The 24,120-nt window shown below is 36.5% G+C and overlaps 1 protein-coding gene across 1 annotated transcript; it reads left to right on the top strand.

Moving 5' to 3' along the window:
• Positions 1–22,558: 22,558 nt before the first annotated feature.
• On the top strand, positions 22,559–23,623 carry LOC130994068 (protein FAR1-RELATED SEQUENCE 5-like). The gene is made up of 2 exons (XM_057919104.1): positions 22,559–23,010; positions 23,158–23,623. The coding sequence occupies exons 1-2, from the start codon at positions 22,559–22,561 to the stop codon at positions 23,621–23,623; spliced, it is 918 nt and encodes a 305-aa protein (XP_057775087.1).
• The last annotated feature ends 497 nt before the right edge of the window (positions 23,624–24,120 follow it).

Raw genomic sequence — 24,120 nt, 5'->3', positions numbered from 1 at the left:
TTATGTTTCCTTATGAAAAATAAGCTATACCTGTTTTGTTTTTGATCATGAAATTCCTGTTAATTAAAAAGTTATAACGACGTTGACGATTTTACCCTTGGGATCATTTATGATGATTTTCCCTTAAGCATTCTTTGATGTAAGCTTCCGCTTGATGTTCGACCTATTCTTCTTATCTTTTATTCTTTATAAATAGTCGTATCGATACTCGTACCCCACTATCACTAGTGTCGGGAATCGGGCTGCGACAGAAATACATAGTGGTGGCTAGAATTACAGGAGCTGCACCCTCAGACATTATGAAATTGTTGTCATCACAGGGTCATTTATTTCAGCCAACATAACAAACAGAGGGGAACCTCCTAAACTAGGGAAAACCTAGTGGTGGCTGCAACCTCCTAATGCTTCATCATTTAGATTATTTTCAGCCAATTAATTTAGTAAAATAGGGCAGACAAGGCATCAAAAGCAAACCAACAGCAAGAAATAATTCACCAGAATGCAAGGCATCACCAGCCACCAAACACCAACACATAGGAAATCAGAGGCATCACCAGCCATCAAACACCAATAAACACCAACAAATATGACATGCAAGGCATCACCAGCCACCACCAACCCATAAGCAAATAAGGAACAAAATCACCTGATTAGATTAGGTCTAAGGCCGTCGGGCAGTAGCGAGATAGCAATCGAAGGTACCAAATCCTTCTCTCGTTGCTCCAGCCCCTCCAATTATCAAAAGGTTCCGACACCACCGTATCAAAGGGCCGGCCTTCTTCATCGTGGATGAAGCCATCAACGGCCAGATCTTCCTCCGTTTCAGGCACCACCGTATCCAATGGCCGGCCTTCTTCATCCAGGACGAAGCCATCCACGGCCAGATCTCCCTCCGTTTCAGGCACCACTGTATCCAATGGCCGGCCTTCTTCATCCTGGACGAAGCCATCCACGGCCAGATCTCGCTCTGATTCTCCATCCACGGCCACCAGATCTTGGCGGGTTTCCGGCACGACAGTGTCCGGCTCCAAAGCCCAAGATGGAAAGGACATATCTTTAGTGTGGGTCGCCGTCACCACATTTGAAAACGTGGGTTCGGACATCGTCAGCGGCGCCGTATCACCGAAAAATCGAGGCACCATCATCGAATCTAGTGAATAATCGGTGAAATCATCAGATTTACAGATATTAATCGGAGATGGCAACGGATCTGGTGATTCTTCGGTAGAATCACCAAATTTACAGAGAGAAGTGAGAGAAGTTTGTTCACCCATCGCGCAGGGGTGATCGGCGATGAGGAATCGTAGAGAAAGTGAAGGAGAATCAGAGCGATCGAACGGGTGAATGAATCGGAGCTATCGAACGGGAGAATCGGAGCAATCGAACGAGAGAACTTAGGGTTTTCAGAGATGGAAGTGATGCAGCGCCCTCAAACTCTAAGTTTGAGAGGTGAATGAAATTTTAACCAAGAGTGAGAAATGGAATAATAGCAGGGGCCGTATAAAATGAATTAATTGGGGTTGGGAGTAGAAATAATTTGACACGTTTTTTTAGGTTAATTAATTGTTGCACCTAATTATCTCAATTAATTAGGAGTGTTTAAAGTAGGTTTGTGGTGGGCCCAACAATGGCAATACAAATAATTTGTGAAACAAAATATGGGTACTTTTGTCAAAAAAGTGAAACAGGACTCTTTTTCGTGGACAAAAAAAAGAGGGGAAATGGGACTCTTTTTCATGGACGGAGGGAGTAATATTTAATATCTAGTATTAAATACCAAAACAATTACTGGGTGTCGCCTACCCAGGCATATAAAATACGGACCACACATATTGGACGCCGCCTACCCATACATAGCAAAGCAGTCTCTTACTACTATAGTAAAATAATAAGCATAAAATCAAATAGCATGCTTATCACATAATAGCACAAAATCTCTATGAATAAAATTATTAATCAAATTAATATTTTATTCTCTAATTAAGTATGGGTTAATCAATTTATATTAATTCTAAATTAATATAAATTTATTTCTATTATTATTAATTCAAAAATAATAATAATAATTTAAATTTATTAATCTAATTAATAAATTAATTCTAAAATTGGGATATAATTATTAATTCTAAATTAATAAAAGATTTTTTTTTAAATATGTTTCAGCCCTAATGGGCCATTTAAAAAAAATCGCTGGCCCAACACCTTTAAAACGCAGCCCAGCTGCCCCTGGCCTAGACCAGGTCCCAAACAACCAACGGCCCAAAACCCAATCTGCAATTAGGGTTTGGCTGTTGTGTTGCAGCAGCCGTTGCTACTGAGTTTCTTGCCTGTCGCCGGAGCCGCGCTCGGAGCAATGACGCCACCTGACGTCGCGCATCCTAGTCAATCGTCTCCCAGTCCAGTGGTCGTCATCCTTCAATCGCCATTGCTCCGATGACCAAGTCATGACCGGAGGATGCAATGGTTGAAGCGATGAAGTCACGCCTCAATGCATCGACACGGTGGTCGCGCGCCGCCGCCATTCAGCCACCATTCCCCACCAATCCGGCGTTCAAGCTTTTGCGGTGGGACACAGCTTCGAAGGGATAGAAGCGCGCTGGCTCGAAGCTGCGACGCGACGCATATGGCAGAAGACGGTCGGGCGCAGCACACTGGCGAGCCTCGAGTCGCCTGTCGCCACCGCACTTAAAAGGAGAAAATGACCGAGCGTCTGTTATTACGCTGCCTCCAGCGGTGGGAACGTTTTCGGTAGACGAAGCTATTTCAGAATCCATGGCTTAATTAATTTAAAACATGTTCCAAAAGTTTGAACAATATTTCGTTGCCAAGCACCAAAAAACCCAATTCAAATTTTTACCATTTCAAAATTAAAATTTTGAAATTTGATTTCAAAAATCAAAATTCAATTAAACCATAATTAATTAGAACACAATATCAATGATACCATTATTGGAAATCCTTGACATCATCTAATGATACACAACGAAAATACAATCAAGGATAAGATCTAGATTTACAATTGTATTCATGTGTAGAGATAAACACACACACTTAGAATAACTTACTTGTTGTGTGGTAAATAAGCGTAACGATTCCTGCAGTTGAATCCACTACTAGAGGTATCCACGCAGTTGAATCCACTACTAGATGTATCCACGTGTATGTAGACTCGATACATGAATAATTCCAAGTGCAAGTTTCAATCACAAAAAGCTAGGAAATCTCTGATTGAATACTATAGTGCTCTAAGTATTTTCTCTCTTGTGTTTTTACATGTCTGACATAAGAAATATATTCCTAAACTTATAGGAATATAACCGCATGTAACCTTAGAGTTAATAGGCCGGACTTTTCTTTTGTCTCCAATTAATTAATCCAATAGTCCAACTATTTACTAATTAATTAGGTTATTAGAATATATCAAATATATCATAATCTAGTTCATAAAATATCTTTCAGAAACGAGTCCAAGAAGTATATACCTATGTCTATGCCTTTGATCTACTATGCCTATGTCCGATCAATCACACCTATAACTACTCTTAATATTCTACACTATTATCTGTTGCTTCTACTTACTCATTTGAAATTCATACGTGTCACCTACACTTACAGACTTCACAATAAGAAATTAATCAAAGCTACCATTTTCGCTCCATGATTCTTGTCCTAGTTGTTGATTATTGTGATTCTAATTTCAAATAGATTCAGATTGTTCATGGGGGAATGATCTAACCACCACAAACCATTCGGAGGTTTTTTCCATCTTGCACCTGGGTGCAATGTACCTAGGTGCTCGATGGACGACACGTGGATTTCAATCCAATTACATTTCCTTTTATTTTTTCGCCACCATTTAACTCAACCCAGGTTCAGAAATCGGGCCCCACCTGTTAGCTGGGTCTTCTCAATACTATCTGAATACCGTATTTTCCATTTTTTAAAAAACAAATACCTGGTTCTTAAAGCTTTGTATGTACGCCTCTTTTAATTATAATTATTTTAGTATTTGTGAAATTGGGCGGGTCCCACAATTGGTAAAGCTTCCAAGAGAAGCTTCTTACCCTTTCCCACAATTGAATTTTTACCGTCACTTTTGCTTCGCGCGGTTTCATCTTCTCTCTCACGGCGATTCCAGTTGAACGGCGTTATTGTCGTCTTCTGGTCTGGCCGTCCGACGTTGCTTCCCGTCATAAGCTTTGTGTTGGAGAACCTGTTGAGCATACCGTAAATTATTTCTATTGGAATCGCTGTTTTGGTCTTTTTTCTCGCGGCGATTCCAGTTGAAGGGCTCTATTTTCGTCTTCCGTTCCCGCCGTTCGGCTTTGTTTCCCATCGTAGGCTATGGTTTGGAGTTCACATTCGGCGTTGGGTTGAAACACAGCTTTTGTATTCTGGTGCTTGGCCAGTGGCGATTTCCATTCCATTTCACCGAATCGAAGTTTGTTTCCCATTCCGCTTATTGACATAGAGCCGTTCTTCAGCCTGAGTAGTTCTTCGGACTTGGTACGTAACAAATTTATTGTATTCATTATTTATTGGTTTTTTTGTTTGGATGCTTAATTATTTTTGTTCACAATTTAATGGTAGGAAACGATGAACTTTACCCAATCAAAGATGTTGCATGCGGTTAGAAGAGCAAGGACTTCACCCGAGCTACACGTGCGAAGTGCAAAGTGCGGATCTTTTGCAATATGTCAAATATAAAATCCAAAGCTCTTCAAAGAAAAGAAGCCCTGTGGAGAAGTCTGATGGAAAAGCTCCGAAGATTGTCCTTGGTAAAAGGAAAAACTGCGCAACAAACCGCGTGATAGAGCGGTCGGACGATGATGATGATTTTGAACTAGTGATCGAGTCGGCAGATGTTCGACCAAGCCAAAAATGTGGTGGTAGAAAAAATGTACCGCAAAAATATGTTCCACCTCGTGAAGGACATGAAGTAGGGAAATGAACAAGCAAGACACCACCGAGAAACAAAATTCAAGACTGTGACATTTCTTCCTTATCCACATACAACCAAATGCATGAGGTAATAATGATAGCACAATATACTGAGTTTTATAGGGTTTCGAGAGCTATTAATACAATGAATTGTTTCCTTTTTTTTCCTTTCTAATTTGTAGACTTTAGACATTGCACGAACAGTCCAAGCGACCCTCACATCTTTGGATGGTAGACTCAAAAAGGATACACCGCCACACTTAAGCAACGAGGGAGTTCAACACCAAGAGTTGAAAAGCCCCATATTTGACCCATCCTTTGAATTGCAACAAGTTTTCAGGGATGGTATTGTGCCGCCAATTGTGAATGCATTCGACCTTGGTGAAGACAAACTCCGTGGAGATCCTACACAGCCAGTGCAATTTCATCACGGGTTCCTGCCCAAGGAAATACACAGTTAGAATTAGTTTGCTTATCCGAGGCTACTGAAAAAGTAGAGAATTTGGATGTCACGGAGATCATAGATTTGGATGTGGTTGGTCAATGTCCCTATCGAATGAGTGAAAGGAAATCAACCAGACTAAAGGCTACTCCTACACTGGTCTTTGGTTCAAACGAGGGTCCATATCCGATGCGCCTTGCATCCAATGAATGGATAGATAAGTTTAGGGATTGGTATGATGGAAGTGTGGAAAATCGAAAGTACGTAAAAATTTAGTCCTTTTACTTTACTAGTATATAATATTGCAGTTCAATATTGTCATAAGTAGCCTTATATTGATAAAATGTGCTTTCTTTGTTAATAAAGGTTGCCTCCATTGAAGGGTATGCCCTTTGTTGGCTCGAGGCACACTTCTTGGTTCACTGAGCTTTGAAAATCGAATGGTTGGGTGTCATCTGAAGTAAGTATTGCTTCACTGCGTTTCTTTCAAATGTAAAATATTGTTTTGGCTTATGAGGATTGGGACTAAAGGAAAAACTGGTTGCTGCCTTATATTCAAGTATATTTTATTTGATGCTTTTGAAAGTAATACCATATTAAATTTATTTTATACTGCAGCACATTGATGCATTACTTAATCTACATATTGAGCGGTTCATGCAAGCACCGAGTGACTTTGTAAAGAATTGGACTGTAATTGAAACACCAGGATAGGTAACCTTTTTTTTTTATCTCTTGTTAATTTATTTTTCCAGAAATGATAACTTCTTTTGTTAGCTTTTTACAAAATACTAACGTGTGTATATAAATATAAATATATATATATATATATATATATATATATATCCTTGTGTTAGAATGGTCTTTGTGCGAAGGTGTATGGAGCAATACGATCCCAACTTGAACCATATATTGAAGGAATAGCTCCATATGAGCTGTGTATGCCGTGGTGAAAGGCCGACAGGATCTTCGGCCTAGCCCAAGTAAACCGAGAGCATTGGGTGTGTTACGAGGTGCTACTTGACGAACAGAAACTCGAGGTTTACGACTCACTATCCTTCCAAAGGGACCCTAAAAAGGTTATTGATGCTTTCCTTAAGGTTGGGAAAAACCTTGCTTGGATTTACGGCCAATGTAAAGTGTGGCAGAAAAGGGGATATATAAAAAAACCTAGGGGTAAATGGAATGTAGAAATTGTTGGGAAACTGCCACAACAAGGTAGGACGACGAATTGTGGAATTCTATGGATTCTATCTATGGAGATTTTTCCCAAGAATACCGCAACTCGTATTGTGCGAAACTGTATAACTTTACAGTTGAAAGTTAGGACTTTGTGTTTTCGCTTATTTTGTTATGTATTAAAAAACAGATGGATATTGGTAGTTGTTATGGTAGCTATATTTTGGCTTCTTTTGGAATAGCATGTTGGTTGTTGCCTATGACTGAATTTTATGGAATAACATGTTGGTTGTTAGTTTGGTATGTATAACTGAATTTTATGGAATAGCATTTTGGTTGTTGCGTATGAGAATAATGTTTTTATGCTATGTTAAAATCACTTCAGGCTGGAATAACCCTATATTTTGAATGTCTTTTGTTTCTGCACTAATTTTGAATGACTTTTGTGCATGCACTAATTTAGGTTCATAGCCGATTTTGTACAATATAGCATATGGTAGAGAGGTTTCAATCTAAGTTGGTAAGTAGATTATTTTCTACAATTGGTAACTTTTGACTCCAATATATATATGATTCAAATTTACTAAAATCTCAAATGCAATGATGGACCAAGTCACATTTTGTTGAATTGTGCTTTCAAGTGTTATAAACAAAACTTATTATTTCTTAAATAAATAAAGAATATATCCTCATACGTCAAAGAAACTTATAAATTAACCCAAAATATAGTGAAATACATTGAATTAGTATATTACACCAAATACCATACGGAAGAGGAATGGGCATTCGGATAACCATAGAACCAAATAAAAGATTTAAATTACACAAAAAAAGAGACACCCTAATATATTAGCCGGATAAACAACCTTCATTCGTCGTTTGCGCTTGACTCGCTTGTAGTAGTTTCAGGGTCATCATACAATTCCTTCAAGATGGCCCAATTTTCCTCTCCCTCTGGATTGTAACACATCAAATTGGGATAGCGCTATAAACTAAATGTTACATTTCATCAAAAAAATTATAAGAAAAGAATATATGTAACAAAATATCATATAAGATTAATTGGTTTATGGAGGGAAAATGATTTGTTAATTAATATAATAAAACTCACCCGACGAATGAGGTCCCACGTTGCTTCAGCAGCATAAACCGTGTTTGATTGATCATCGTACCAAATAGTGAAATGCTCGAGCAACATCTTAAATTGCAAATGCCTTACCTTCCATTCGACATACTTTAAACGATATTGATGTTGCGTCATGTAGTTGAGATAAAAAGGGCGGCCTGATAATTCATCACGTACCTCATCAAGATAAATTTTGTTCCAATAATCATTTTGCGGGAACCATCTATCCTCGTCGTAGGCTTTTTTCAACTGTAACAATACTAGTTTTTCAACCAATCTAGTCCAAGGCTCTCTATAATATAGTATGTCTTGAGGATTGTGATGCATTTTTTGGATAGAAAAATATTGATTTCAATAAAAGAATGGCATGAACACAAAAAAGTGATTGGTGAGTGTATATATTTATACTCAACAAAAGGGAATAATATGCAATAATCAAAACAATAATGGAAGATTGAATTTTACAAACAAGATTCGAAAAGGTACAAAAGGGCATGCACCAAAATAATCATGTTTCAAAAACCAATCATCTTCAACTTCACAATTCGTCGCCTGCGGTCAAGTTGAATGTAAACATTTCTGGATCATCATAACATAAGTTTGAAATTAAGCCCAAAAAAAATAAAAAAGTACAAAACGCATGCATGCACCTAAATACCAAGTAGCTCACATGTAGGAATCTAATATATAAATGTGGCATTGAATTTAAGAAACAAGATTCCCAAACAAAAAGTACCTGATGCATCAAAATGATAGACATTAGCAAAAGTCACGAGATACAACAACTATTGGGTTGAGAAAAAGCATGTCTCAACTTGATGTGGCATATCCTACAAAAGGCCATTGGTAATTATTAAATGAATATAAAAAGGAAGTACATAATAATGCAATGTAAATTTCATGCATTATTAAAGACAAACAAAAATAGTAAAAAATATTTTAACAAAATAATATTTACCTCATTAGAAGTATCGAGACCATTTAATGGGACATTACTAGATGTTGTGGCTTGAGAGTTTGCTTCTCTACCTGGAAACAAAACATAATTTATTAATTACAAGCAATAATAGTATATATAAAACATATAATTTAATACTAAATACAAGCCAAAAAAACCTAATGCATTTCCAGTTTTTCTCCCTCTTTTTTTCGGCCTCTCCCAGTGTCGGCTAAGACGAGTGTTTATAAACCTTCGCTTCACAGGAATCGGCGGATCATGGACGGGTGTACACATAAACGACGTTTGATTTTGCATCGATGCATCATCATGTGGCTTTGCACCCTGCCTAACAGACTGTAATTGCTTGTGAATTTCTTTTTGTAACTCATCGAATTTCAGGACAATTATTTGACGAGAAGTTTCATCCAATCTATCATCATTCAAGAGTTCATACATCCCGCACATCATGTGGTTGTTCATGGCAGAATTAGGCAACGAAATATGACAATGACTACGACCTCTAACTCTTTCCCCAACAGCTAGCCTATTGCGTGTTTTAGCATCCCTTGACAACCTCCGCAACAAATATTTATGGGGTATTAAATGCACGTTAATATGGTAATATATGTGGAAAATATGACGACACAAGATGCCAGAAGTTTCCCACAAGTGGCAGCTGCAAGAAGCTTCGTGAGTAGTGGGATGGAATAGTACACAACGTGTACAATTTGGAGATGTGGTCGTTTTGACAACAAAACGCAACTGTTGTAGCTCGTCCTCCGTAGGATTTTCAATAATGCTCACATTCAATGAATGATTGGCCTCGAACTCATAAGAAACAAAAACAGCGCGAGTGAAATATTTGGCTGCAGCCACGACCAGTGGATTGTGCTCGAAAAACTGACCGGGCATCCCAATACAGGAGGCATCGTCGGCTCTTTCTTTCACGTGCCAATCATTTTGAATTTGTTCGTAATTGAGAACAAATTCAAATAACGAGCCGCTTCTCCCACTCAACTCCTTCAACACTCTATTCGTTACTTCGCTTCGCGAAGTAGCATGCAATCCGGCACAAAATCGAGAATTTGTAAAAACATAAGCCCATCTCTTACGCAATTTCTACATACTGCCAAACCACCTATGCTCACCCAATCCATAATCTCCAATCATTTTCGTCCACAAGCTTTCAAATTATTCTTCACTCTCGCACCAATTCATGCAATGGTGCCAAGCTCTCTTGAAGTCACTGTTACCATTCAAGGAGCCAAAATGAGAATGGGCATTTTAATTAAAATGCCACTGGCATAGGCGATGGCTCGAACCTTTGAACTGGGAATCAATAGCATTCATTAAAGCTTGACATTGATAAGAGAATATAACTTTCGGTTCATTTGCATTCATAGACTCTAGGAAGGTAGAAAACAACCATTCAAATGTCTCCGTTGTCTCATCTGAAAGGAAAGCCAACTCAAACATACAATTCTTCAAGTGATGATTAATACCTACAAAGGGTGCAAAATGAGCAAAACAAATGCATAAAGTTAAACAAAATTATTTGAAAACAAACCTAATTTTATCAAAAAGCAACTACAACCTAGAAAGGGAGATCAAATTGATGAATAATACCTACAAAGGGATTGAAATAAAGCTCAAACAATAATTAAGTCTTAAGGGAAATGATTAATACCTATAAAGGGAGCACAAATAAGATCATATTTATTCATCTTGTAGGTTGTGTCAACAATAGCACATCACCAAAATACTCGTAGTCAAGAGCACTACGAGAATCACGGTAGAAGAAATTCATAAGTCGGCCCTCATCATCCTTTTGCATATTCTAGTAGAAAAAAAGGCTCTTTTTTTGACTTGTCTACAAAGTACTGCATAAGAGTTGTGGAATCTCCATCCGCCATCTTAGACTTTCTTCTAACATTGTCCATATGATGGTAAGCATCTCTACGAATAAATTCGGCATTTTCAGGGCCATGAGATTCATTTTCCATGAAACGACAAGCCCGGCTTATTGGTATGCCGACAGATTTCAAAGCCTCCAACATAGACTTCTTAGCATGCGAAAGGTGATGACTAGAACGAAGCAAATAGGCTTGATCCTTGGGAAGTAACTCGTGGTTGTGTTCTTTAGTGAATGTCGTTACCTTCCACGGCCCTCCCTTAACACAGGCAACCCTCAAAAGGGCTTGACAGTTGCACCGAGTGCTTTGTTTCTTATACACTGGCAATCGACCATCAATGTGACTACTAGGTGTCGAACCGCGACAAGAACATACAAATGTCTTCATACGCAATCCTTTTGTCTGCACAAACTTCTCTTCATTCCCTTTCCTTACGTTGAATCCCATGTGTTTGGCATAGGCACAATATAACAAAAAAGCCTCATCGAACCTATCAACTAAACACCCAGGTGCTAATTTGTCCTCTAACTCTCTAGCAGTTGAATTAACATACTCATTCGCCGCATCTGCACCATCATGGACAAACTCAGATTCCACATCTTCAACATTAACTTCTTCTTCTTTCACATCTTCTTCCGTTTCAAAGCCATATGCTGAAAAGTCCTCATTTCGTACATTATTCATGCCCCAGTCTATTGCATCATCATTCACAATATTATTGTAATATTCCAATTCATCCATGATGCAGCCCGAACTGCCAGAGCAGAGAAGTCGACTGTGCCCGAACAGAGAAGTCAAGTCTGCCCGAGCAGCGAAGTCGAAGCTGCCAGAGCAGAGAAGTCGAAGCTGCCAGAGCAGAGAAGCCGAACTGCCAGAGCAGAGAAGTCGACTGTGCCCGAACAGAGAAGTCAAGTCTGCCCGAGCAGCGAAGTCGAAGCTGCCAGAGCAGAGAAGTCGAAGTTGCCAGAGCAGAGAAGTCGACTGTGCCCGAGCAGAGAAGTCAAGTCTGCCCGAGCAGCAAAGTCGAAGCGGCCAGAGCAGAGAAGCCGACTTTCCAGAGCAGATGAGCGGAATTGTCAGAGCAGAGCAGAATTCCCAGAGTAGAGGAGCGGGCGTTTCCAGAGGGGCGTTTTCCAGTGCTGGCGTTCTCGCCCGAGTTGTCAAAGCTTGCTGATCAAGTTTCTTTGTTTCCTTGTTTATAAGTTTCCTTATTTTTACGTTATTTCCTTCTTTAAATTAGGGTTTTATTTTGCCTATATATATGGCTGCTGTATGGAACGAAAAAGACAACTTTTTAACATATATTTTACCAATCAAATTCGTGAGATTTTTCTCTCTTGAGAACTTCGAGTTCTTCCTGAATTTTGCCCAAGCAAATTCAACTTATCGGCGAGTTCATCATTCCTCGCCGTGTGTCATTCAACGTCTCCGAGTTGCTGCACCGATCACATCGTTGGGGTCTAGAGATCCGTTCTCTAGGAAACTACGTAGGTTAGGTCAGAGGTTTTGGGATATTCCACACTTTATCTTTATTTCAGTTCTCCTTTTAAGTCTTCCGTGCGTGTTTGTGAGATCAGCCCTGCAGGATTCAGTTCTACACCGGCGAAGATCATATCATCTGGTATCAGTTTTCCAGGTTTCATAAGGGTCGAAATTGTCCAGGGTTTTGTCTTTCTGTTTGGGTCTTTACCTTCTTGAGAGAGTATGAGTGTGAGTTCAGCAAATCAAGCCAATCCGGCAGTTTTTTATAGTTGCAATCGAGATAAGAAGTGTCGTACGTGTCAGGGATTCGGATCCCATGAGAGCGAGCAGTGGGAGAATCTCTTCCACACGAGGTGTCTTGTCAACGACAAGTTGTGCAGTGTGATCATTGATGGAGAAAGTTGCACGAATCTGGCGAGTAGGTTCATGGTGACGCGATTGGGGCTGCCCGAGTTGAATCACCCCAAACCATATCGTTTGCAATGGCTGAATGAGACCAGCATCGTCGAGGTCACCAAGCAAGTGAAGGTGCCTTTTCGCCTTGGTAGGTATGAAGATGAGGTTTTGTGCGATGTTATTCCCATGCAGGCGACCCACATTTTGTTGGGTAGACCATGGCAGTTTGATCGACGAGCTACTCAGGATGGCGTCACCAACAAGTATTCTTTTCAGTATAAGCAAACGAGGGTGGCACTTGTTCCCCTTAACCCTGAACAAGTTTATGAGGATCACGTGAAACTGCAGCAACTGCACATGGAGGCGGATGAGGTGATGTCTAGGGAGCAGCCGGTAGAGAAAAAGGAGATGCAGGTTGAGGTGGACATTGATCGAGAGGTTGTTGCTCTCAAAGATGAAGAGACCGATCCCGATAGGCCACAATTGGAGGAGACCGACGAAGCAATGGCAGTTGTAGTGGACATCGATCGAGAGGTTGTTGCTGTTGAAGAAGATGAGCCCAATCTTACGTTGCTGAAATTGAAGGATTCACGTGAGAAAGTGCGTGAGGAATCTGTTCCATATATTTTGGAAGCAACGGCGTTGAATCATGATAAGAGCGTTGAACAGGAGCAGCGCTGTGATGTTGCCAATAAGTTAGGGATGATCTTGTTACAACAACCAAAGCTAAAGTGGATGCATGATATTGGAGATACCAAGCTGCTGCAGTTGGTGAAGGTTCCGTTTCAAATAGACAAGTATAACAGTGCAGTCTTTTGTGATGAAGCGTTGATGGTTGAAACAACCATGGCTGAAGCAATTATGGCTGTTCAGAAGCAACCATGGCTGTTCGGAAGCGCCCACGCGACATACAAAAGATTGAAGCCTCCATGGCTGTTCGGACGAGACGTGAAGCATGGCAGTAGTTTCACCAACAAATTTTTCTTGTTCAAGGTTCAAGCACGAACAGAGTTAGAGCCGAAGCATCTGGTTTTTGATCCCGGCAAGATGAATGATGGACAAGAGAGCACAGCTAGGGTCCATCAATCGTTTCTTGCAATAAACGAAGATCTGCTTTTTGATCCCGGCATTGGCATTCACGACTTGGATTTGAGGACAAATCCTCTTCAAGAAGAAGAGAATGATGCAGCCCGAACTGCCAGAGCAGAGAAGTCGACTGTGCCCGAACAGAGAAGTCAAGTCTGCCCGAGCAGCGAAGTCGAAGCTGCCAGAGCAGAGAAGTCGAACTGCTAGAGCAGAGAAGTCGACTGTGCCCGAACAGAGAAGTCAAGTCTGCCCGAGCAGCGAAGTCGAAGCTGCCAGAGCAGAGAATTCGAAGCTGCCAGAGCAGAGAAGCCGAACTGCCAGAGCAGAGAAGTCGATTGTGCCCGAGCAGAGAAGTCAAGACTGCCCAAGCAGCGAAGTCGAAGCGGCCAGAGCAGAGAAGCCGACTTTCCAGAGCAGAGGAGCGGAATTGCCAGAGCATAGCGGAATTCCCAGAGTAGAGGAGCGGGCGTTTCCAGAGGGGCGTTTTCCAGTGCTGGCGTTCTCGCCCGAGTTGTCAAAGCTTGCTGATCAAGTTTCTTTGTTTCCTTGTTTTTAAGTTTCCTTGTTTTTACGTTATTTCCTTCTTTAAATTAGGGTTTTATTTTGCCTATATATATGGCTGCTGTATGGAACGAAAAAGACAACTTTTTAACATATATTTTACCAATCAAATTCGTGAGATTTTTCTCTCTTGAGAACTTCGAGTTCTTCCTGAATTTTGCCCAAGCAAATTCAACTTATCGGCGTATCGGCGAGTTCATCACTCCTCGCCGTGTGTCATTCAACGTCTCCGAGTTGCTGCACCGATCACATCGTTGGTGTCTAAAGATCCGTTCTCTAGGAAACTACGTAGGTTAGGTCAGGGGTTTTGGGATATTCCACACTTTATCTTTATTTCAGTTCTCCTTTTAAGTCTTTCGTGCGTGTTTGTGAGATCAGCCCTGCAGGATTCAGTTCTGCATCGGCGAAGATCATATCAATCCACTCCAGCCGGCACATTCAAAGCTAACACCATGATCACTAATCAAAGAAAAATTGACTACAAACAATTATTTTAGGCCAAAACCTTACACAACAATACTTCAGGAATCAAATAAATCACATTAAATAAACTATCATTTTATCCAACCCAAATACTAAGAAATAAACAAGGCATCAAATAACCCATCACCCTCTCTGTCACTCTATCTGTAAATGCGCACACTAACAAGCCATTAATTCAAAACACCTCCAATGTTAAATAAACAAGCCATTAATTAAAAACACCTCCAATGTCAAATCGTTACACTTATACAAATCTCTTCATTCATGTTAAACACTAGCAACACCCTTAATACACACCAAATTGATGAAATCAGGCATATCAATACATATCAAACACAAAAGTAAAAACCATAATTGCATTCAAGTAGCTGCCAAATTTCATGCTAAACAACTACATGCATACACCATTTCCACAATAAAGTATGTAGGAATTACATATACAGATGTCATAAAAAAAAAATCAAATAGCGTGCGAAAATTTTTGCTATTTCAGAATCTCGTTTGGTTGAAGGGTACCGCCATACCGGAACTTCGCTCCACCGGTCGGTTAACGCCAGCCACATCTTCGGGAAGATGTCTCCGGCAAGGATGCGAAAGCACTCGGTAACGGACTTCTTAGATTGATGAAAAATGAAGAAGAAAATCGCATTCAACCTTCCCACCAAAAAAATAATGAACGGAATTTTTTCGCACACTACTTGGCAAATTCAAAGAACAATGGGACCCACATGTAAAATTCAAAAAATATTGAATGCTCTTTCAGATATTTTTAAGGAATCGAAGCTTCCCTTGGAAGCTTTAACAATGGTGGGCCACCATATGTATTGAAAAAATTAAATAAAAGGAAATACGATATTAATAATGTACTCAACAAACCCAAATGGCATGTGGGGCCCGGTTGAATAACTTGGGTTGAGTTAAAGTGTTGCAAAAAATAAAAATAAATGCAATTGCAATTGAATTTCACGTGTCGTCCATCCAGCACCTAGGTACATTGCACCTTGGTGCAAGATGGAAAAGACCCAACTCAGAGGTGAGACATGGGAAGTTTGGAAATGAAAAGTGCTCAAAATTTAACCTACAAGTGTTCCTTGCTAAATTAATTATACAATTTAGACAAAAACTCTGGTGCCCTCTACTGCACCATGAATTCTCTTTCAAAAGTTTATTAAATCTTATTTTAAATTAATTAAGTCTTAATTAGAATAATTAAATAATATTTCATTAATACTAATGAACTTTTTTTTTGTTTGAGATACAAATACAAATGAATAATTACCTCATTTGAGTGGCCATCTCAAATTTGTATATAATAAAAGAAGGGCATAAGAAAATTCAAGGCCGATAATTAGAAGAAGCCCAAAACTCTAAACCATATTGAGCCCCCTTCATGAAAATTACATGGGTCGTCCAATTCAAAATATATTAGTCGCACAAGACACAAGACATCATTTTTTTTATTTTTTTGTCCAGGTAGCAATTATAATTACACATTATACAAATAATTTTTAAATTTATTTAATATCTACGATTATAATTACACTTTATACAAAGCTGAAAATCTACATTTTCAAATTTAGGATTTTATTAAGTAATTGGTGTGGATTATTTTATTTTATTTTTAAAATATATTTTTTATTTGTTTATATTTTAATTTTATTTAATATTTATATTTATTATTTATTTAAATATATCATTTAATTTCGATGTCCGTCGTGCACCGCACGAATGAACGTACTAGTTTTTAATAAAATGTGAGTGAAGTTGTTAGTGAAATAAGAATCTCATTTTAAATATGAGTAAAATTATGTGAACTCCTACTGCAATAAGTGAAAGTGAGATTTTTTTTGTGGACGAACCGACGTAAACGGAGAAAGTAGTTTATATGAATTGCAATGCATGAGCCCCTTTGGCCACGTCACATCAATTAGCATGAAATATTGCTTTCAAAATCTCAACTCGAAACATATAAAATTGCAATAAAATATTATTTATAATTTATTTTTATATATTATAATTAATTTAAAATTAAGAAAACACTTTATAAATTAAGATCTCTCTAAATCAATAAAATCCTTAGGTCCAAAGGCTATTAATTTATGGAGGTTTTACAATATAAAATTCAAGCGTATCAGAAAAATAAAATAAAAAAGAAAGGCCAAAACTCTGAATAATATTGGGCCCTTCTATGAAGCCCATAATGCTTTTTACATTGGCTTGTTTAACTTCAACTCATTAAAGGCCGAATCAGTGGACATCTTTGTTGTTGGTTTGAGATTAACCACATAGAATATTTGATTGGTTTGAGATTAACAACTCTATACATAAATATTTTCAACAAATTTTAAACTCAAATAAAAAATTGTTCTACTCAAATCTGCACTTATCAAATTAGAATTTTTGTTAGGAGGAAAAAGCAAAACATGTTATTCCAAATTTAAATGTATAAATCTGATTTTTAAATCATTACATCTTTTTAAAATAGCAGCAAAATTAGCCAAATAATGTGATCACGGCCCAACACAAATATTGCCTAGTATATGTAAGTTTCTTTTACCATTATTGCACAACTAAGAGATGACTGATCGATTTGTCCATGTTTACATGATTTCACTAGCGAGTACTAATTTTTATATATGGCATGAAAATTAAATTGATTAAGAAGATGGTGTGTGTGTTTAATATATTTGTTAGAGAATATGGTAAGATGGCATGATCCTACATCGAACACAAATATATTATCCATGTTACTCTTTCTGCTTAATTATGAGAGACTTCAGGTTTAGGAGAGGCTTGAGGAAAGGCTTTTTGGTGTTGGTGAAGAACACAAATATATTATCAATTGAACCATGCATAGTCGTTATTTTGGACATCTTTTATTTTGTCTACGTTCAATGTTTTATTTAACGCTTTTCAAGTGCATAATTGGCACAGTGTCACTTGCATAAGGATGTCCAATATTAATCGAGTGATGAACCAATTTATATGTTTGTATTCAATGAGATTATTATATTTATTGCATTAGAGCATCCACATCGGTCGGTTCATAGGGCTAACTCAAGTAAGCTCAAACTATGAGTCGATCGATACGGAGAGGGTGGGCTCGAGCTTTGGCGCGATGAGATGAGCTTAGCTCATCGCCTTTTATGAAAGACGCGTGTATGACAAGCGCCTAAATTTAAAAAAAAAAGAAAAGAAAAAATCATACCTATTTTCAAGAATTGCGGCTGCCATCGAAGAGAAGCATGAAGAAGGCTAAATGAAGATGAAGCAGCGTTATGTTAATAAATGATCCCTTATTAAATTTTAAAACTATAGTTGGACTTAGGCATCTGTTAAGAAAAAGAGAGAAAAAGTTTGGCCTTCTGTTTTTTAAAACTATAGTTTGGGCTTCGTTTTTTATTGATATTAATTTTTTACTTAATTTAATTTTTATTTTTATTTAATTACTGTAATTTTCAGATTTTAATTACTGTAATTTTTTTATTTTTCGGTTTTTAATTACTATAGTTTGGGCTCTATTACTAATTTAAACTAATGCAATTTTAATTCAAGTAATTGTGTTATTTAAATTTATGTCATTGAAAAAGGCAAAAATCAAAACTAATTTTATAGAGTCAGCAGGATGAGTCAGACCAATAAAGGCGTTGACTCATAAACGATTCCGGAGTATGAAAAAATAACTAATTAAAAAGGAAAATAAGACAAAAATAACACAAACTTAATAAACTAATAGAACAAATAACTGTAAATTATTAAACAATTAATATGGATATTATAATTATTAAAATATTATATTATATATATATATATATATATATATATATATATATATATATATATATATAGTAAAAGAAAAAAAAATAGAGGTATAGTTGGCGGAGCCAGACTTTTGATTCAGGGGGGTCCAAAATTTTTTAACGTAACTTTGAAAGTGTGGCGAAGTAAATCACTCATCTTTTTTAATTTTTGCAATTTCATCCCCCAATTTTTTCGATTGTCGAATTGTTAACTTAAAGTTTGTGTGAATTATTTCTCCATGTAATATTCATGTTACGATGTATTTTCAATAAAATTACTACATATTGAAAATTATAGTGCAAATACAAGATACAGTCTCTTTCTAATTTGAAAAAAAAAATTGAAATTGTATGAAATGACGTCGTTTAGGCCTTACAAAAACAGCGTCGTCTTTAATAATCCACGTAAGTTACAATTCAACACTCTGACGATCTAAAAAAAAATAGGGGACATAATTGAAAAAAATTGAAAAAATAGTGATTTAATTCGCCACGGTCAAAAGTCATGTTAAAATTACAAATTTGAAATAGTTTGTGATTTTATTTGCAAAAATCTCATAAAACTTTGTAAGATAAAGTAACTTTCAATATCAAATTAAAAAAATAAATCTCTAAAATCCAATCCAATCATGATATGTATAAATTAATTATGTGTTCACTTCTTCAAAACGTCTTAACTCTAAATATTGCATACCAATTACAGTTTAAAATAGCTCAACATAATAATGTAGATAAAATTATATAGTATTTTTTATTTTTAATATAAAATTACAAAAATACCCCTACTATTTTTGAAAATCCCAGGGGGGCCCAGTGACCCCCCTGCCCCACCCCTAGCTCCGCCCCTGGTTGTACCTCCTTACATTCATGTAGATTTACCTCTGTCGATAAGTGACTCAATTAGTGTGAATGCTCTTACACACCTAAAGTAAATACTAAAATAAAATTTCTTCACATTTCAGCTTCGAGACTGATTTCAAACGATCAAAGAGACATTGAGCAGAACAAGTTTCAATATATAATTAGGACTCATAATTTTTCAATTGTAAAACTATTTACGTGATTGAGGGGCCAAACATGCCTCATCGATTGGCACAAAGTTTTCATGGTTCAAAATGTTCACACAAACATCAATAAGGCAGGCGCATCATCGGCCTTACCAAAGTCATACACACATTAATCTTGATTCATGCCCCAAATGTACGGCATCTTAGAAATTTATATATTTATATAGAAATGGGTGGAATGATCAAGTGTAAACTCTATCTTACGGTGAAAATTAGATCTTATGAATAAACACATAAAATATGTGAATAAGAGATAATTAAGTTGTGAAGAATTGTAATATATAAAATACATGAATAAAGATGTTTGAATCTTGTATACACGTGAATATTTAATTGTTCACGATTTGACTATCTCTTGTTCACGTATTTTATGTGTTTGTTTATAGGATCTAGTTTTCACCGTAAGATAGAGTTTACACTCGAACCAAACCCTAAGGAATAGTTAGGTTATACATCATTCCTTAGAGATATTTATTTTGAAATATTAATCTTAATAAATAAAATAATAAAATTAATATCTTACTTATTTAGAAAGATTAAAATTTTGAGATATCCAAAATTCTTGATTATAATTTAAATTAGTTTTACATATTCATATCCCACTGAAAGTGTGTGATTGAAGAAATCATATTTTTGAGGATAAAAATAATCGATCATGCATTTTATCAATTATGCAAAGTAAATGCCTCCTAAAGTATAAAATATATTGGAACATATTTATACCATTGATCAACGTGATAATCTAACGATTGAGATTTAGTCTTTGAAAAATTATGTGTAAATATTGGAATTCTAAGTAGAATACGTCTCAATTCATTGTGTAAATGTCTGAATTTCGAAAATTAATTTTCACTTCCTATGAGATTCGAACCCAATACTTTGAATTCATCCAACAAATTAAGTGATGAATCAACTGTAAATCTTGATGATTTAAGGGTTGAATATGGTTCGTGTTTTATATTTTAAAATAACTTTTTATTTTAGTGTATCCCTACATCCTATTATTAAAATTAATGCACACACACGAAAAAAAATTGTTTCTTTCGGAATTCGCACATAGGTGATACATTATCCAACAACATGATGCATTCACCGTAATTAATAGAAAGGTTGACAATAGTTAACCTTTCTCATTTTATTCTAATTTTTGAATCCATCTCTTTTCTCTCTCTCCTTATATATATATATATATATATATATATATATATATATATATATACACACACACTACAATTCGTAAGAACATGAGAACCATTAAAAATATTGCATCTGTTGTATAAATTAATGAATCTGCTGCTAAATTTACTACACTCGAAAAAAATAAAAATTTCGCTCCCTCAGGACGAACCTAAATGTTGCAGTCATCCACCATGATGGTGCATCCACCATTACTCTTAATGATGGAAGGACTAAAAATAATTCTCCGTTCTTATTTTATTTAGTAGTTCTTGTTTGAACCTCTCCTTATATATATATATATATATATATATATATATATATAAATAGGGTGTGGTTCTAGAGAGAACTACATTATTTGTGAGAACGAGAGAACCATCAAATCTAATGCATTCACTGTAAAAATTAATGCATTCGCTGTTAAAATTAATGCACTCAAAAAAATAAAAAAAATTGCTCCCTTCAGGATTCGAACCCAGGATCTGCATTCATCCAACAAGATGATGTATCTACCGTAGATCTTGATGATCGAATGGCTGAAAATGGTTCTCCGTTCTTTTTTTATTTATGGTTCTTTCCTGAACCTCTCCCTATATGTATATATATATATATATATATATATATATATATATATATATATAGGGAGAGGTTCTATAGAGACCACCAAATTTTCAAAGAACGAAGACCAAATCTGGTTCGTCGATTATGGGCAATCTAAGGGCTGGAAATTTTCCTGATCATCAATATATGATATACAGCCGGTTTATGACTAAAGGACAACTTTGTAATTCTGATCTCATGATATACGTTTAATTCATAAATTAGATACAATCAATATGCAAATTTGCGGTAGAGTATTACGTGGGATATGGTAGTTACCTAAATATCGCTTATTTCCTAACTTGATTGTATCATCCGTCATTCCGTGAATTACTGCTCAACACTCCAGAGAGAAACGTCTGTTTCAAATTTATATCATGGAATCTCAAGGTAAGTTATATTCTTTTGTTTGCCTATCTTCAGTTTATTAACGTAATATTTGACAGAGAATCAGATTTCCGGCGATTTAATTGTAATGGAGTATATATTATTGTTTTGCTACGTCGATCATGTCAATTCGTTGCATGTTTTATTGCGTTGCGAAACAGATTCGAAGAACTTAGAGATAACTTATTGCGAAACAGATTCGAAGAACTTAGTTTTCCCTCATTCCGTAAGAGACAATTTCAAAGAACTAGTGTTTCTAGTTTCCACGAACACTTCATAAAATTATAGAACATTGGAACGAACATGGAAGAACGAAGGAACATGGAACATTCATTGAAAACTTGAAATAATTTTACCAGCAACTTTAAACTGCAGCATTAGGAGCTCTCTTAAAAAATATTTGTTCATTAACAAAATTATAATACCATTGAACCTTCCTGGAGTTAAATCTTTAAACTGAAATAATTATATCAGCAACTTAAAATTCTGAACATCAATGAACTAATTGCATAAAAACTATAAAACAATTAAGATGAAAACATTATATGTGGAAGAGCTATCAATTTGTCTATGGAGATTCATGATATGCAACAGCATGACTAGACTTTGAAACATTTTAATTTCTATGTTTTTCTTAATTGTAGATAATTTGCAAACAAGAACAGCAGATGGACAATTGTGTTATCCTCGATGCTCAGATTCTATTAAACCGTATGTTGGCATGATATTTCAAACATTGCCCGAAGCTGTGAAGTTTTATAAGGACTATGCAGAAGCATGTGGTTTTGAGGCTCGCATCAGCACTAATAGGAAAGCAAAAGATGAAACAATAACCAGACAATATGTTGTGTGTAACAGAGAATGAGTATGGGAAAAGCTTAAAGCACCAGTCTCCTGCGTCAATGATTCAACGTCTAAGAAGAGGAAGACAACCTCTTGCAAGATTGACTGTAAAGCCAAAGTGATATTTAAGCTTGCGATGGGAACATGTTACAAGATTACTGAATTTGTTGAGGGACATAAACATTCCATGGTTCCTATACCAGCAAGAGATGTCATGCCAAGTAACAGGAATTTTGATGAATTCCAACAAAGATTCATACTTTCTGGTATAAAGGCTAACATTGGTCCGATGCGTTCGTTCAGAATGTTCAGAGAGATTATGGGCAGTTATGAAGGAATTGGATGCACGGGTACTGACTTCAAGAATTTTGTCAGGGACTTGAAGGTGCACAACAAAGGATCTGATGCACATATGCTCTTGGAGACATTTACAAATAGGCAAGAACTTGGAAATGGATTTAAGTTCTTCCATGATGTCGATGAAGACAATAAATTGTGTAGAATTATTTGGGCTGATGAGACGTCGGTCAAGAACTTCAGTTTGTTTGGAGATTCCGTGTCATTTGATGCTACCTATAATACAAACAGGTGTGTTACAAATTTCATGCAGCGATATATCTTGATTAATATTAAGTAACTATTAGGTTTGTTGATATATGCATCTATTTTATTCAACAATGCTATTTGTTGTAGCAACTTAGTAATACTGGTCTTTTGATTTTAATACATATGCAGATACAAGTTGATTTTCACCCCATTCACTGGCAAAGATAATCATGGGAAATGCATCTCATTTGGAGCTGCGCTAATATCTCATGAAGACACGGAGTCGTACGCTTGGGTGTTGGATAGGTTCGTTCAAATCATGGGAAATGCACCGAGGATTCTAATAACGGACCAAGACCCAGGTCTCAAGAAAGCGGTTGCATCCTGTTGGAAAGAAACACACCACAGGTTTTGCATGTGGCACATAAATATCAAAGTTGCTGAGAAATTGCCACCGAGATTGAGAGAAAATACCACTTTCAAAACAACATATGATAATATTGTCTGGACTGACGACGATGATCCGAATGTTTTTGAGGAAAAATGGAATAACATGATTCAGGAGTTTGAGCTCTCTTCAAATAAGTGGTTCACTGACATGTTCGAAGAGAGATCAAAGTGGTTCAGTGACATGTTCAAACATATGTTCATATAAAATGTTGGCAACATAATATTTACATTTATTTCGTTTTGTAGATTTAACAATTTATGTTGTTGGGTTTCTAACTAGTTCATATATATGTGCATATACACAAAATTAAATATGAACAAAGGAATAAAATTGCTTATAAACATGAACAAGGCACATTCTCAGGTTCAAAGTATTAAAATTTAATATACACGTTCGTACAAACATGATTTATTCAATTTCATATACACGTGCATAGAATACACGGCAATGACTTTATCTCTCATGCTGAGTATCAAATTTCATATGCAATATTGTTTCCTCTGAACTACAATATCGCAATGTTCAATACCTCCAAACAAATGTTCATATAAATTATTTTACATGAAATAAAATGTTCCTCCATATGTTCATTAAAATGTACGTTACAAAATTTTTACGTGTTGATATAATAATCTAGATACTTATCTCAAACGTTCGATATGTGCATATATCTTACTAAGATTCTTAATCTGATCTGATTT

Source organism: Salvia miltiorrhiza, chromosome 7, assembly GCF_028751815.1.
Source record: "Salvia miltiorrhiza cultivar Shanhuang (shh) chromosome 7, IMPLAD_Smil_shh, whole genome shotgun sequence".
NCBI lineage: Eukaryota > Viridiplantae > Streptophyta > Magnoliopsida > Lamiales > Lamiaceae > Salvia > Salvia miltiorrhiza.
Note: the sequence above shows the minus strand (reverse complement) of the source record. Positions and strands in the feature narration are given on the sequence as shown.